Here is a 13,276-nt window from a genome sequence, read left to right on the forward strand (position 1 = left end):
ACCTGAGACGCTACTATATTCCTTGATCACTTCTAGGAGTTTTGTAGTAGAATCTCTGGTGTTTTCCAGATATACTATCATATCATCTGTGAAAAGTGAAAGTTTAATCTCTTCTGACCCTATATGGATGCCCTTGATTGCCTTTTTCTTCCCTAATTGCGATGGCTAAGTCTTCCATTACGATGTTAAAGAGCAGTGGAGACAATGGGCACCCTTGCCTAATTCCTGATCTGAGTGGAAATGATTTCAGTTTAACTCCATTCAATACAATATTGGTTGTAGGTTTGCTGTAGATGGTCTCTATCAGTTTAAGAAATGTCCCTTCTATACCAATGTTCTTAAGTGTTCTGAAAAATATGGAACGCTTTACGAATTTGCATGTCATCCTTGCGCAGGGGCCATGCTAATCTTCTCTGTATTGTTCCAATTTCAGTATATGTGCTGTGGAAGCGAGCACTATGAAGTTCTCTTTTTCACGAGATTTTTAAATAGCAAAAGGAAATAATCATTAGTGACTCTCCATTTGTTTTTTGTTTTGTTTTGTTTTTGCCTATTAAAGAAGAACTGTCATATCAGATTATTTTGCCAAGTACCATTTTTTCCAGGAAGAGTCCTGCCTTCTTCCTGGATGTTTCATTCCCCTGCTCTGGTATGTGCCAGTAGCTTCTAGTGGGTTGCTCAGCTCTCATCCTTAAACTTCCTTGGGCTGATGCACTTTGCTGGATTCCTGGCTTTCTGAACCCCAATCTTCTGTTTCCTTATGTATATCCACATTCTTTTCCATGTGTCTCTAAGTAACTTTATTAGAAGGAATACAGGGGAGTTGAATTTTGAGACCATGTATGCTTAAAAAGAATTCTTCCTTCACATTTAATTTCTTTTTAAGACTAGGCTAAGAATTGTACTTTGAAAAGTACTTTGCTGAAGAATTTGTGAATATTCTATTCTAGCATCTGAAGTTGGGAAAATTGATGCATTTCTGATAGTTGTTCCTTTGAATTTAACATCTTTATTTTCTTCTCTGGTAGCTTTTAGGCTTTCACATACCCCATGATCTGAATTTTTTATTCTGTACTTTGCTGCTTTGTTCTATTGTTAATTATAATGTGAGCTGTTTGGTCCTTTCTGTCTATAAACTCTAGTTTTTTGAGATCGTTAAGAAGTTGGCTTGAAATTCTTACTGTTATATGATGTGACTTCTTTGGAGTTTAACAGGAATATAAAGATCCTCAAATTTTCTAAGTTAGATTCTTAAGAGAGAGAAGAATAGAGGAGTCAGTGTGTGCTTCAGAAGCCCTAGCTTGACAGCTTAAAAATCCCCTAAGGTTAAGATCTGAGAACTCATATTTTAACTTAATTTTTGGTATTTTTTTCTTTTGTGGAGACAGAGTCTCACTTTGTCATCCTCAGTAGAGTGCTGTGACATCATAGCTCACAGCAACCTCCAGCTCTTGGTCTTAGGCGATTCTCTTGCCTCAGCCTCCTGAGTAACTGGGACTACAGGCGCCCACCACAACGCCCGGCTATTTTTAGTTGCAGTTTGGCTGGAGCCGGGTTTGAACCCACCACCCTTGGTATATGGGGCTGGCACCCTACTCACTGAGCCACAGGTGCTGCCCATTTTTGGTATTTTTTCAATTATTCTTGCTGTTGATTTTAATATATAACAGTTTCAGAGGCGTGAGAATTAATGGAAATATATATGGAGACTTTGTTCATGTATTTTTAAATCTAGTATTAACAGTAATGGGCAGCTTATTTGATTTCTTTAAAATTCAATCATATCTATTAAGATAGTAGAAATTAAATCTATTGCACAAAGTAGTTATGTGGACTAAAAAAAGGTAATAAAACATGTGCCACTTTCTGTTACTTTGCTCAATAGGTGGGTTCTTAAAAATATATATGAACATGCCAGATCCAGCATTGGACATTATAGGTGCTTAATAAATGTTAGTTGCTTGGCTCTTTTCTGCTACTGGGTACATAAGCACCATAGTAATTTATATAGTTATTTGATTATGCAGAATGAAGTTGGTGTTAATGTATAAATCACACGGGTTGGTTGTTTCTTTTACAGATCACTAAAGTGGTTCTTAGCAAAGGTTGGAGGTGTCTTGAGTGCACAGTGTGTGAGGCATGTGGGAAGGCAACTGATCCAGGAAGACTCCTGCTGTGTGATGATTGTGACATAAGTTATCACACCTACTGCCTAGACCCTCCACTGCAGACAGTTCCCAAAGGAGGCTGGAAGTGCAAATGGTATTCCAGGATTTCCTTGTTAGTTATTCAAGTTCAGAACTTTGTCATATCACTAGTCATAAAAAAACTACATCCGTTTAATTGTATAATAAACATTTACTGTGATAATGCTTATCAGAAAAAATTCACATACCCATTGAATGATTACCCCCCTCTTCTGTTTATATTTAGCTTCCTGAATTGCAGTATCTAAATAAATAAATGAAATTAAGATGGGGGGGATTTGGATTTCAGGTGTGTTTGGTGCAGACACTGTGGAGCGACATCGGCAGGGCTACGATGTGAATGGCAGAACAATTACACACAATGTGCTCCTTGTGCGAGCTTGTCTTCCTGTCCGGTCTGCTACCGAAACTATAGAGAAGAAGACCTAATTCTGCAATGTAGACAGTGTGATAGGTATTGTGTTGTTTTTTCATCTTTTGCAAGCTTTTCTTTCTGAACATAGGAAAATGGAATTGTAAAATAACTGTCTTTGATCATAAATATAAGATATAAAACTTTTTTTTTGGAGATTTTTAGTCACCTAGAAACTTGAAGAATGATTTCCTGTTGTGAATTTTCAATTCCAGAATAAAAATCTTTGACTTGGCTTTTTACTGGTTTACAAATACTTTGAAATTAGACACAATTATTGCCTGCATAGATGTATTTTTTTTAATGGAGGATTTCTGAATTTTTTCTTAGATTTAAAAAAGAATCTCACACATTCTCATTTCTGTAAATCACTTCCTTAAATCTCTAGATACTACATACCTAAATGTTAAGAGACCAACTCTCACCTCTCTGAGTAATATACAGTTTCAATTTTTGAAAAAAAAAATTGTTCTTATTGGTATGTGGTTGTGCTTCATAGCAGTTATGCTGTACACATACAGTATTATTGACAGTGTTATTTCATCAGTACTATTTTCAGGACTCTGTCTGCAGAGCTCCTTGCTTTTATATCCCAATTACCATTCATCATCACTTATATGACTTATATCTACTTCAGATTTGAGAAATCGCATGAAGACATACTTACTCTGCCATTTGCAGTCTTGTGAATTCCTTTCTGTTTGCCCTGACTGCCTTCCTTGCTGTCTTTGATATATTCAGTATACGATCATAAAATAATTATCCCATCCTTGTAATGTGTTTTGCTTTCTCCCTAGTACTTGTGCTCTTTGTTTATTTTCCTTCTCAGTTCCATGAAAGTTTGTATGTGTCTATAGGGATAGTTAAGAGAAAAGGGTAAGGTGGGCAAGGCCAGAGGATAATGTGGGGCTAAGGGGGTTAAGCTCTTGGTATAGCTTTTATAAGAAAACAGTTCTCAGTGTATTCAATTATTTGAAAAATGTACAAATATGGTCTTTCTAGATGGATGCATGCAGTTTGTCAAAACTTAAACACTGAGGAAGAAGTGGAAAATGTAGCAGACATTGGTTTTGATTGTAGCATGTGCAGACCCTATATGCCTGCATCTAATGGTAAGAGGGTAGTGTAAATGGGATCTGTGCTTTCCTACAACTCCCTTGCATCTTGCTATCCATAATCAGTGAGTCACCTTAGCCCTACTTCTTTTTTATCTTTGTAAAGTAAAACTATTGTTTGGCCAAGCATTTTATGAAAAATTATTTTTTGGTATGAATTCTTATTATCCCAACTTTTATAAAACAATTTACATAAAGAAAAAAATGAAACATGAGATATAAAATGTAATTTTGATTTTAGTTTTCAAGGAATATGACCTGTGGTTTTTAGCGGCATATAGCAATCCACTGTACTGACTCTGTGAATTTTTCCCTTCCAAATTTCATGTTTCTTTGATTGCTTTTCTTTGTGTTGTATTGTTTTTCAAGATCACTTTCAGCTCTAGTGTTCAAGCATTTATTTTTTTATTTTAGTAGAATGAGAACAAATAAATTTTAGTCATATGTAAGACTTGAAATAAATTTTACCTTCTCTGAAAAAATTACTTGATTTTTTTTTTCATTCCAGTCCCTTCCTCAGACTGCTGCGAATCTTCACTTGTAGCACAAATTGTCACAAAAGTAAAAGAGCTAGGTAAAACTTGAAATGCTTTACTTGCTTAATTTTATTTACTTTGTTTAGTTTTATGTAACTTGCTAGCCACATTATATGAGTCTTACTTTGATTATACGGGTATTGAATCTAAATTCCCTAATATTGGTAATCATTTCTACATTTGATAAAGTATTTGTGTTACCAAGCTTAACTGGGGCATTGTTCTTACACACTTCAGCAATTTGACAACCAAATAAACAGTTCTTAGAATAACCACTCATGTCATACTTGCCTTGGTTTTGTTGATACATTACTGAGCTTAGTTATTAGCAGAAAATAAGACCTAGTTAGCAGACATATTTAAGTTTAGAATTAGTTAAATCTCCCTTTTTCATAATAGATCATCCTAAAATGGTGATTAATATGGTATTAATCATTCTTTTGGCTATTTGTATTTGATAGCACCTGAAATAAAAACATTTGGATAGTACAGAAATTGTTTTAAGCAACAAGCAGTTTTTTATATTTAAAAATTAAATCTGTAAGATTTGTACTTACTTTCTCTCCCTGTGATTACATTGACGCTTCGATTCTATATGGGCTTTTGCTTCTTGTTTCTCTTTATATAAAATGATCCTTTTAGTCTTTTCTAGCAAGAGGTTTATAGTAGATTAGTTGAAGCATTGCATTTAGCTTTAATGCTTTCTTTCTGTTAATCCTTTTATTGAAACATGATCATACGGCTCTGTGCCCATGGTCATTGGTTAAAACACTGGCCACATATGCCAGGGCTGGCAGGTTTGAACTTGGCCCAGGCCTGCCAAATAACAATGACAACTATGGGGGGATATATATATATATATATATATCAGGGCATTATGGCAGGTGCCTGTAGTCCCAGCTAGTTGGGAGGCTGAGGCCAGAGAATCACGCCCCAGAGTTTAAGGTTGCTGTGAGCTGTCATGCCAGAGCACTCTACTGAGGGTGACATAGTGAGGCACTGTCTCACACATCAAAAAAAAAAAAAAAGAATTATAATAGAAATTTCAGGAAGACCATTTTTTAAAACAGGTAGCCTTCTTGCCTATAATCTTAAGAAAGTTTGGCCAATTATTCCGAGTTTCAATTGGGCATTGTTACAGTATTCATACCTTTCATAAGTAATAATTACTTTTCTGAAATATAGTCACATTCCTTAGACGTACATACTTTGGAACAATATTCTATCAGTCAAATTTGAAATGAAACTTTAAATTTGTATTCTTGGGGTTTTATAATTTTAGATCCACCCAAGACCTATACCCAGGATGGTGTGTGTTTGACTGAATCAGGAATGACTCAGTTACAGAGTCTCACAGCTACAGTTCCAAGAAGAAAACGGTCAAAACCAAAATTGAAATTGAAGATTATAAATCAGAATAGTGTGGCTGTCCTTCAGACCCCTCCAGACATCCAGTCAGAGCATTCAAGGGACGGTGAAATGGATGATAGTCGAGGTAATACTAATTTATTTTTTTGTGGCATGTATGTGCAAGAATTAGAGCATGGAAGTCAGCTTTTGAAATATATATGGTTTATCTAAGAGTAAATCATACTGACCTGGATAATAACCCTTGATGTCATAGTTGCCCTTTCTAAGTGAGCGATCTCTTAGACCTTACCTTTTCAGATTTTTTTTTTCTTTTCATGCATCTTAGAAAATACCTTAATGAAATCACTGGAAGTACCGTACATTTGAAGATCACAGGTGGGGAGATTGAGAGGGCTTGACTTTGCTAGATAATCAGCATAAGCCTTCTCAGATGCTGTGAGCTTGGATACAATGTTTAAGTTAAATTGAACTTGATACATGCATTTTAGATGTGAACAAACGGTCATTTAATATTACCTAAAGTGTAAACTTATATTCATAAGTGTTTATAAACTATGGTTTTATAAACGTTTTCTTTTTCTTTTTCTTTTTTTTTTTTTTTTTTTGAGACAGAGCCTCAAGCTGTCCCCCTGGGTAGAGTGCCGTGGCATTACAGCTCACAGCAACCTCCTACTCCTGGGCTCAAGCGAGTCTCCTGCCTCCGCCTCCCAAGTAGCTGGGACCACAGGCGCCTGCCACAACACTCGGCTATTTTTTTGGTTGCAGCCATCATTGTTGTTTGGCGGGTCCGGGCTGGGGATTCGAACCTGCCACCTTAGGTGTACGTGGCTGGCGCCTTAGCCGGTTGAGCTATAGGCGCCGAGCCATATAAACATTTTCTTGATCAGAATTAATATAAGGATTTTCTAGCTAAAGTTTTAAGATAGCAAAATAGTAGTAATGTTAAATTGAATGAGTTATATTTTTACTTATTTCCATGGAGGCCTTCTATAGGGTTCTTTGAGAGTGATTTTTTTCCTTTTCAACTGATCTAGAAATAAAGTAGTAAGTATTTTTGTTTCATTATATTTACTCAATGGTGTGTCTGTATTTTTTTTAAGAGACTCGGTTTTGCTATGTTGGCCAAGCTGGTCTCAAACTCTTGGGATCATGTGATCTTCCCCCATCAGCCTCCTAGCTGGAAGTACAGGTGTGCATCACTGCACTTGGCTTTCATTCAGTAGTATTTACTGAACTCCTGCTGTAGGCTATATGTTCAAAATCATGGCAGTGAACAAAGAAGTTTAAATTTTCTGTTTATGGAGCTTGGTTTGTTGGGGTTTTTTTGAGACAGTTTTACTCTGTCACCCTGGATAGAGTGCCGTGGCGTCACAGCTTGCAGCAACCTCAGACTCTAGGACTTAAACGATTCTCGTCTCAGCATCCCAGGAGCTGGGACTATAGGCGCCTACCGCAACGCCCAGCTATTTTTTGTTTGTTTGTTTGTTTGTTTAATTGTTGTCATTGTTATTTAGCAGGCCCAGGCAGGGTTTGAACCCACCAGCCCCAGTGCATATGGCTGGCGCCATAACCACTGAGATATAGGCGCCAAGCTCAGAGCTTATATTTTATTAGGAGAACAACTATTTAAAAACCCTGCATTACCTAATCAGTTAATTATAATGTATTTGGCAAGTGCTTAGGGAGAAAACAATAGCAGTTTTATAAAAAGAAATTGGGAGTACAGACTGTTGTTAAGGGTCCCTATGAACTGAAAGCAATTTATTGAGCACAGAATTTAAAGAGGAGATTGAATGAGCCATTGATTACTCAAGGGAAGAGCATCTCACACAGTGCTAAAGCCAGTGCACAGGCCCCAGGTGAGAGTATTCTTAGCATGTTCAGCAGAGTGAGCTCATGGGCTAGTAAAATGAGATCAGAGATGTAGATCACACAAGACCATAAAGGGATGTGGATGGAGTTTGCACTAGACAGGAGTGGAATGAGAGGCCCTTCAAGAAAGAGTAGCATGGTTATTTTATATTTTATTAATAAATACAGGTTCATTAATATTGGGTATTTTAAGAGGAACACTGTGCTGTGATGTCAATAGACTATTACTAGGTACAAGGGTTATGGCAAGTAAATGAGAACAGTAGTCCAGGTGGGAGAGGCTTGTGGGTCAGAGAGGATTGATCTTTTGCTTATTCCTGATACTTTACCATTTAATCCTCACATTTCAATTATAGTAATTTGTTTGGGGTCAGTGTTATTGGGAGAAAAGAGCTTTCTGATGCTTTATATAACTGATTTTCCAATACCATTGAACAGAGAAATTGATTTTGAAATTTAATGTGGTTTGGGAAGAAGTTCACATATGTATGAGAGATTGTTCAGATCATCATCAGCAGAAAACATTGAAGAATTTTTGTCCTGAGGACATTAAAAAATGTCTGAAAAAGTATTCCATAGTCATTTAAATTTGGGAAATTCTACTTCTCACAGAATGTGAAAGATTTCTTGCTATAGTATACATTATTTTTCAAGTTATGAGATTATAGAACCTTAAAAACAAAACAAGAAAATGACCTTGGAAGCTTATCTATGTTTATAGATGCACACTATGAGAAATGGTGAATTTCAATCTCATGTTTTCTTTTCTTTTTCAAGTAAAATTTCAATTTTTGTTTTGTTTGTTTGTTTTAATTAAATCACAACTTTGTACATTGCATTTATGGGGTTCAGGGTACTGCTTCGATATACAGTGTGAAATGTTTACATTGAACTAAGTAACACATCCATCACAATTATACTCATTACTTAATAGTTTTGAAATACACCACTGCAGCATGCACATTAGGTGAAGTCCCCCCAGATACCCTCTCCTCCCACATCCCCCTTCTATTCCCCCCTCTCTCCTCTTCCCTTCTATTTTCTGGACTATAGTTATGTTTTTGTATTGAGTTCATTGGATACTTTTTTTTCCATTCTTGAGATACTTTACTAAGAAGAATATTTCAGCTCCATCCAGGTAAACATAATCACGTATTTTCTTACTGACTTTTGTGGAAGCAAAATAAAGTCAGTTGAAAAATTACCCTTGCTTTCATTCCATTTTGTGATTAAAATATCCCAACTTTAATTTGATTCACTGAATGTTTTCTTGTTTTTACTGACAATAAACGAAGATAATTGCTCATTGTGTTGACTATTAAATAAAAATAGTAAGACAATTTTAGATTTTAAGGAATGAAAGATACAGTATTTTCCTGACTAGTCCTTCATGTTCATTTACTTCTCAAAATATAAATCTTTTGTGAAAGGAAAGGTGTTTTCTTTGGATATGTGGTAAGTACATGTTATTTGAAAGACACTTGCTTTTCCCTGTTTGCTAAATAAAACTCCTTTTTCAAAATAATGGTATTCCCACACCTGGTTGTCCTGAGACTGTCTACACACTATGCTTATAATAAGTTTTATGGTATTTAATGTGCCTATACTGGGAAAAACAATAGGAAAAGAGGACAGTCATTAGTAGTTCTTAACTGTTCTGCTGAGATTTCTAATACAGCTAGCTGTCTTTTTGGGGAGTCCTTTGGGTTAAACCTAAAACTTCCTGCACGTGAGGCAGCATGTTTTGACGATGCCACGGCACTATCTGAAGAACATTAGGGGGAGAAGGCCATGTTGAAGCCTGCTCTGGATGTTTAGCTTCTCTCATGCTTCGTCTTCTCCCTGGTGAAATATGTGTACTAGGCCCAGTCCCACAGACGAGTTGTGCTAATGAAGTTAAGGACGAATGTTAGGCCCTGATCACTGGGCATTTCCTACCTACTCAGCCAGGGTGAGCTCTTACAATAATAGTGCTAATCCAGGCTTCAACAGTAACTAGTTCTGTCTCCAACAGAACTCAGCAAAATCCCACATTTGTTTATATATGTGAGGCAAGATCCTTTCGAGTTAGTAAAATGAATTATTTCTGTGTTGATGTAATCGAACACTTAGGGCAGGGGATTATCTGCTAGAATCATTTTCTGAACATCTTTTTCTTCATTTGGTAGTTGAAGAAAAATTCAGTACATTAGGGCAAGACTGGATGATTTTAAAAGTAAGGTTTGGACACTATTTTTGACTGGAAGCAATCTCCAACTGTGTAGTTTCTAACTTGAGGTTGTCAGAATGTGATGCTACACATTATACATACAATTTTTGTACGTGTTAGATTCCACAAGGTCCATATTAACTTGTGATGCTTCTGGCTTATTGCAGTATTATCTAGGATTTTTTTATTGGTTTTTAATTCTTTTAATAAGTGCTTCATTTTTGCATAGTAAGAGTAAATTTCTCTCTAATTCACCTACTGAAATCTAGAATCTCTGTTCAGTGCAAAACAAACAAAACCAGTAAGAAGATCCCAAAGCTCTAAAGAAAACAAACACTTTGTGTGTTTTAAGAGTGGGAATGCAGCACCTCCCTTCTCAGTTGCTGTCCTGAGAATAGATCATCCCTATTTAAGGCAGTGTTGGAGGGAGCCTACGTGTAGTCTATGGCAGACCAGGAGGTAGGGCAGAAAGTCTGCTACCAGGGATAATTTTACTTCTGTTCTGGTTTGGATGGTTCTGATTTCCTTTTATGTGATTGCTCTAGCTAGGACTTCTAGTACTATGTTGAATAGAAAGGGTAAAACTGGGTATCCTTGCTTTGTACCAGATAGTAGAAGAAAAGCTTTCAGTTTTTCCCCATTGTAGGTTTTTTTGGGAATAGTTAGTATCTGTGCATGATATAAAAACTGCAGTGTTGTAATGACTAAACAGTGAAAAGTTAGCTTCCCTTTCATCCATCTCTTCACTGGAAACAACCACTATTTTCTTTCACCCTCCCAGAAATTAGCTATCTATACACAAGTCTATATTGATGGGAGAACGGCTCAACTTTGGGCAATATGGGCTGTTTTCTTTTGTTGCAATTTGTGGGGATCAGAAGGCTCTTGTGAAGGTGTTGACTAAAAGAGCCCTCAGCTTTTAGTGGCACCGGCTCTGTTAGGGCCAGTGTATATACTACTTTGTGCCATTTGTATCAGCTTGGTGTTCACTGGCATCATTACTCATCTCCCCAGTTGACGTATTCTCTTGCTTTGCACTGTCCTTGTGTGCTCTGAAGTGAGAGGTGTTCTTTTTGTACTGGATCCAGTACTGTCTTAGGCCACAAAATGTGACACATGGTTAATTTGGGATTGCCTCTTCACCCTGATCCTAGAAATGATCTGCTTTTTCGTGTTCTTTTCTATTATTTCATGAATTCTTCTTGTTTCTCTCTTTCAATTTGGTGGAACATAGGTTCACTAATTCCAGTTTCTGAGAAAGAATGTACAGAAGGCAGTACCTTTATTTTACCCCTGTACCTGATTGATCTTTTCCAAAATGCAAATTTTCTTTTAGCATGTTGATGCCATTTATCCCCACTGTTTTTTAGTTTCTAGTGTATAGAGAACTCAATTCTTTCTTTGTGATCTGTGTTTTCTCTGGAAGCTCTCAGGATTTCAGGAAGTTTTTTGTTCTCAGTGTTTTGAAGTTTCCTGAGGATACGTTATACTTCTGTTTGCATCAGTCTTGAATGTGTTCTCATCGGTGTTATCAGGCATTGAGTGGTCCTTTAAGTCTGCCGTTGGTATTCTTGAAATTTATCACTGATAATTCTTCTCTACAGTTTCCTCTCTCTTCAGAATCCTGCTTTTCAGATTTGATACCTACTCAACTAATAATATCTTTTCTCTGCTTCTTTCCAATCCAGGCCCTTGTTTTATCTTCCTGTCCCCCTGCTGGGTTTTGTTTTTATTTTAGTTATCATATATTAATTTCTAAGAGCTTTCTCTTCTTCCTTTGAACCTTCCTCTCAAATGTTTTATGTTACCTTTCTGAGGAATTTCTTTTTTTAAGGTGTTTTTCTTTCCTGCCAAGTGTCTTAATCCAAGGAACTTTTTATGTTCTCAGGTCTCTATCTTCACATAATTCTTGACTGTGTACATATGATTAAAAGTGAGGAATTAAGGTGAGGATTGTTGAAATAAATTGGTAATCTTTTTATCTTAAAAAAAGGTGAGATAAAATACTTAATTGGCAAGATTTGAGTCTGTGGGTTGTGCTTGTTGATTTTAACTTCCATTGGACAGTCTGTTGATAATTTGTGGAATTCCTACTATCATTAGACACTTTCTTTGGACTGATCAGGTTCCCAGAACAATATTCAGTCTTATGCTTGGAGGTTATAGATCTTACTGCTAGCTTTCTGGGAGTTCAGTGGGAACAGTGCTGGGGGACGGGGAAGTGAGATTGACTGCATTAGCCTGTAGTTCGTGGTCCTGTTTCCAATCCAGCACCCCCATTGTCCAGTGTTCAGGCCATTTAAGAGTCAGTCTGGAGTCCTGTAAGATAGAGTAGCAACTTTCCAGCATGTGAAGTTAGGAAGAAGGTATAAGGAGGTGTGACTTTGGTAGGTACTAGAAAGGCTTGCTTTATTTTGGCCTCCTCACATCCATTTCCAAAGATACCCAGTCTTGCCATTTTCCTAGCCTTCTGAGGATTGTGTTAAAACTGGGCTGTTTTTCTCAGTTCTTTCTACTCCCAACTGAGAATTTGCATTTGCTAAGTCATTTTTTCATTCATCTTTCTGCTTTCCTCTTTTAAAATTATGAATTTTTTTTCCTTTGCTGGTTTCTGTCTTTATGATTTTGTCTTTTAAAAATAGATCACTTTGGCTGGCTGGTGGCTCATGCCTGTAATCCTAGCACTGTGGGAGACCAAGGCACCTGAGCAAGAGTAAGACCCTGTTCTCTTCAAAAATCAAAATTATTTAGGTGTTGTGGTGCATGCCTACAGTCCAGCTTCTAAGGCAGGAGGATTGCTTGAGTCCAAAATGTTTGAGATAGCAGTGAGCTACGATGATGTTGCTGCACCCTAGCCCAGGTAACAATGTGAGACTGTGTCTTTTTAAAAAAAAAAAAAAAAGAAGTGTGTTTTGGATATTTAGTTTTCAGAAAGTAGGTAATATCCTGTAACTACTGTGATTGACCCACAGGTGAGAGTTCTAGGCTAGAGAAATAGGCTTAAAGGTCCTGGACTAGACCCAATAAAAGCAAGTGAATGGTTTGTTCATTGCAAATTGGTAAATATTTGTCTTCTGATCTCTCTCAGTATTTCCTCTTTCCTGATGAATATTCCCTGAATAATTTCCTGGGAACACCATATTAAGCATAATTTCTACAACCACTTGGAGTCCTTTTTAGAACTTTACTGCCTGCTGGGGTACATAATTACAATGAGTTAGCAACCACTTTGCTTTATATTTACCATTACATAGGGATTGTGTATTTGATAGATTTTCCCAATTTTATGTGCTCATGTACTTTTTTTCAGAAGGAGAACTTATGGATTGTGATGGAAAATCAGAATCTAGTCCTGAGCGGGAAGCTGTGGATGATGAAACTAAAGGAGTGGAAGGAACAGATGGTGTTAAAAAGAGAAAAAGGAAACCATACAGACCAGGTATCATGCAGACATTTTAGTGTAATCAAAACTTAATTTATGGATAATATAACATCAGGAACTTCAGTTATAATTGAATGATTAAGACTGAATATGGCACCTTAACTATCTAAAC

The 13,276-nt window shown here is 36.7% G+C and overlaps 1 protein-coding gene and 1 non-coding gene across 7 annotated transcripts in view; one reads left to right on the plus strand and one right to left on the minus strand.

Moving 5' to 3' along the window:
• The window catches only part of KMT2C (lysine methyltransferase 2C), a 218,552-nt gene that overhangs the window by 128,182 nt on the left and 77,094 nt on the right, over window positions 1–13,276 (plus strand). For 5 of the 6 annotated variants that reach the window (XM_023514453.1, XM_023514454.1, XM_023514455.1 and 2 more), the window contains exons 18-23: window positions 2,081–2,262; window positions 2,497–2,661; window positions 3,622–3,731; window positions 4,243–4,308; window positions 5,553–5,765; window positions 13,033–13,161. In XM_023514453.1, the coding sequence (XP_023370221.1) occupies window positions 2,081–2,262; window positions 2,497–2,661; window positions 3,622–3,731; window positions 4,243–4,308; window positions 5,553–5,765; window positions 13,033–13,161 (865 nt within the window). The remainder of the gene's footprint in view (window positions 1–2,080; window positions 2,263–2,496; window positions 2,662–3,621; window positions 3,732–4,242; window positions 4,309–5,552; window positions 5,766–13,032; window positions 13,162–13,276) is intronic. The other variant, XM_023514457.1, reaches the window with a different exon arrangement.
• LOC111726081 lies at window positions 351–457 on the minus strand. Its single transcript, XR_002773965.1, has one exon. It is a non-coding gene; the product is annotated as a U6 spliceosomal RNA (small nuclear RNA).

This window comes from Otolemur garnettii, unplaced genomic scaffold (genome assembly GCF_000181295.1).
Source record: "Otolemur garnettii isolate 467f Iridium unplaced genomic scaffold, OtoGar3 scaffold00053, whole genome shotgun sequence".
In the NCBI taxonomy this organism is placed as follows: domain Eukaryota; kingdom Metazoa; phylum Chordata; class Mammalia; order Primates; family Galagidae; genus Otolemur; species Otolemur garnettii.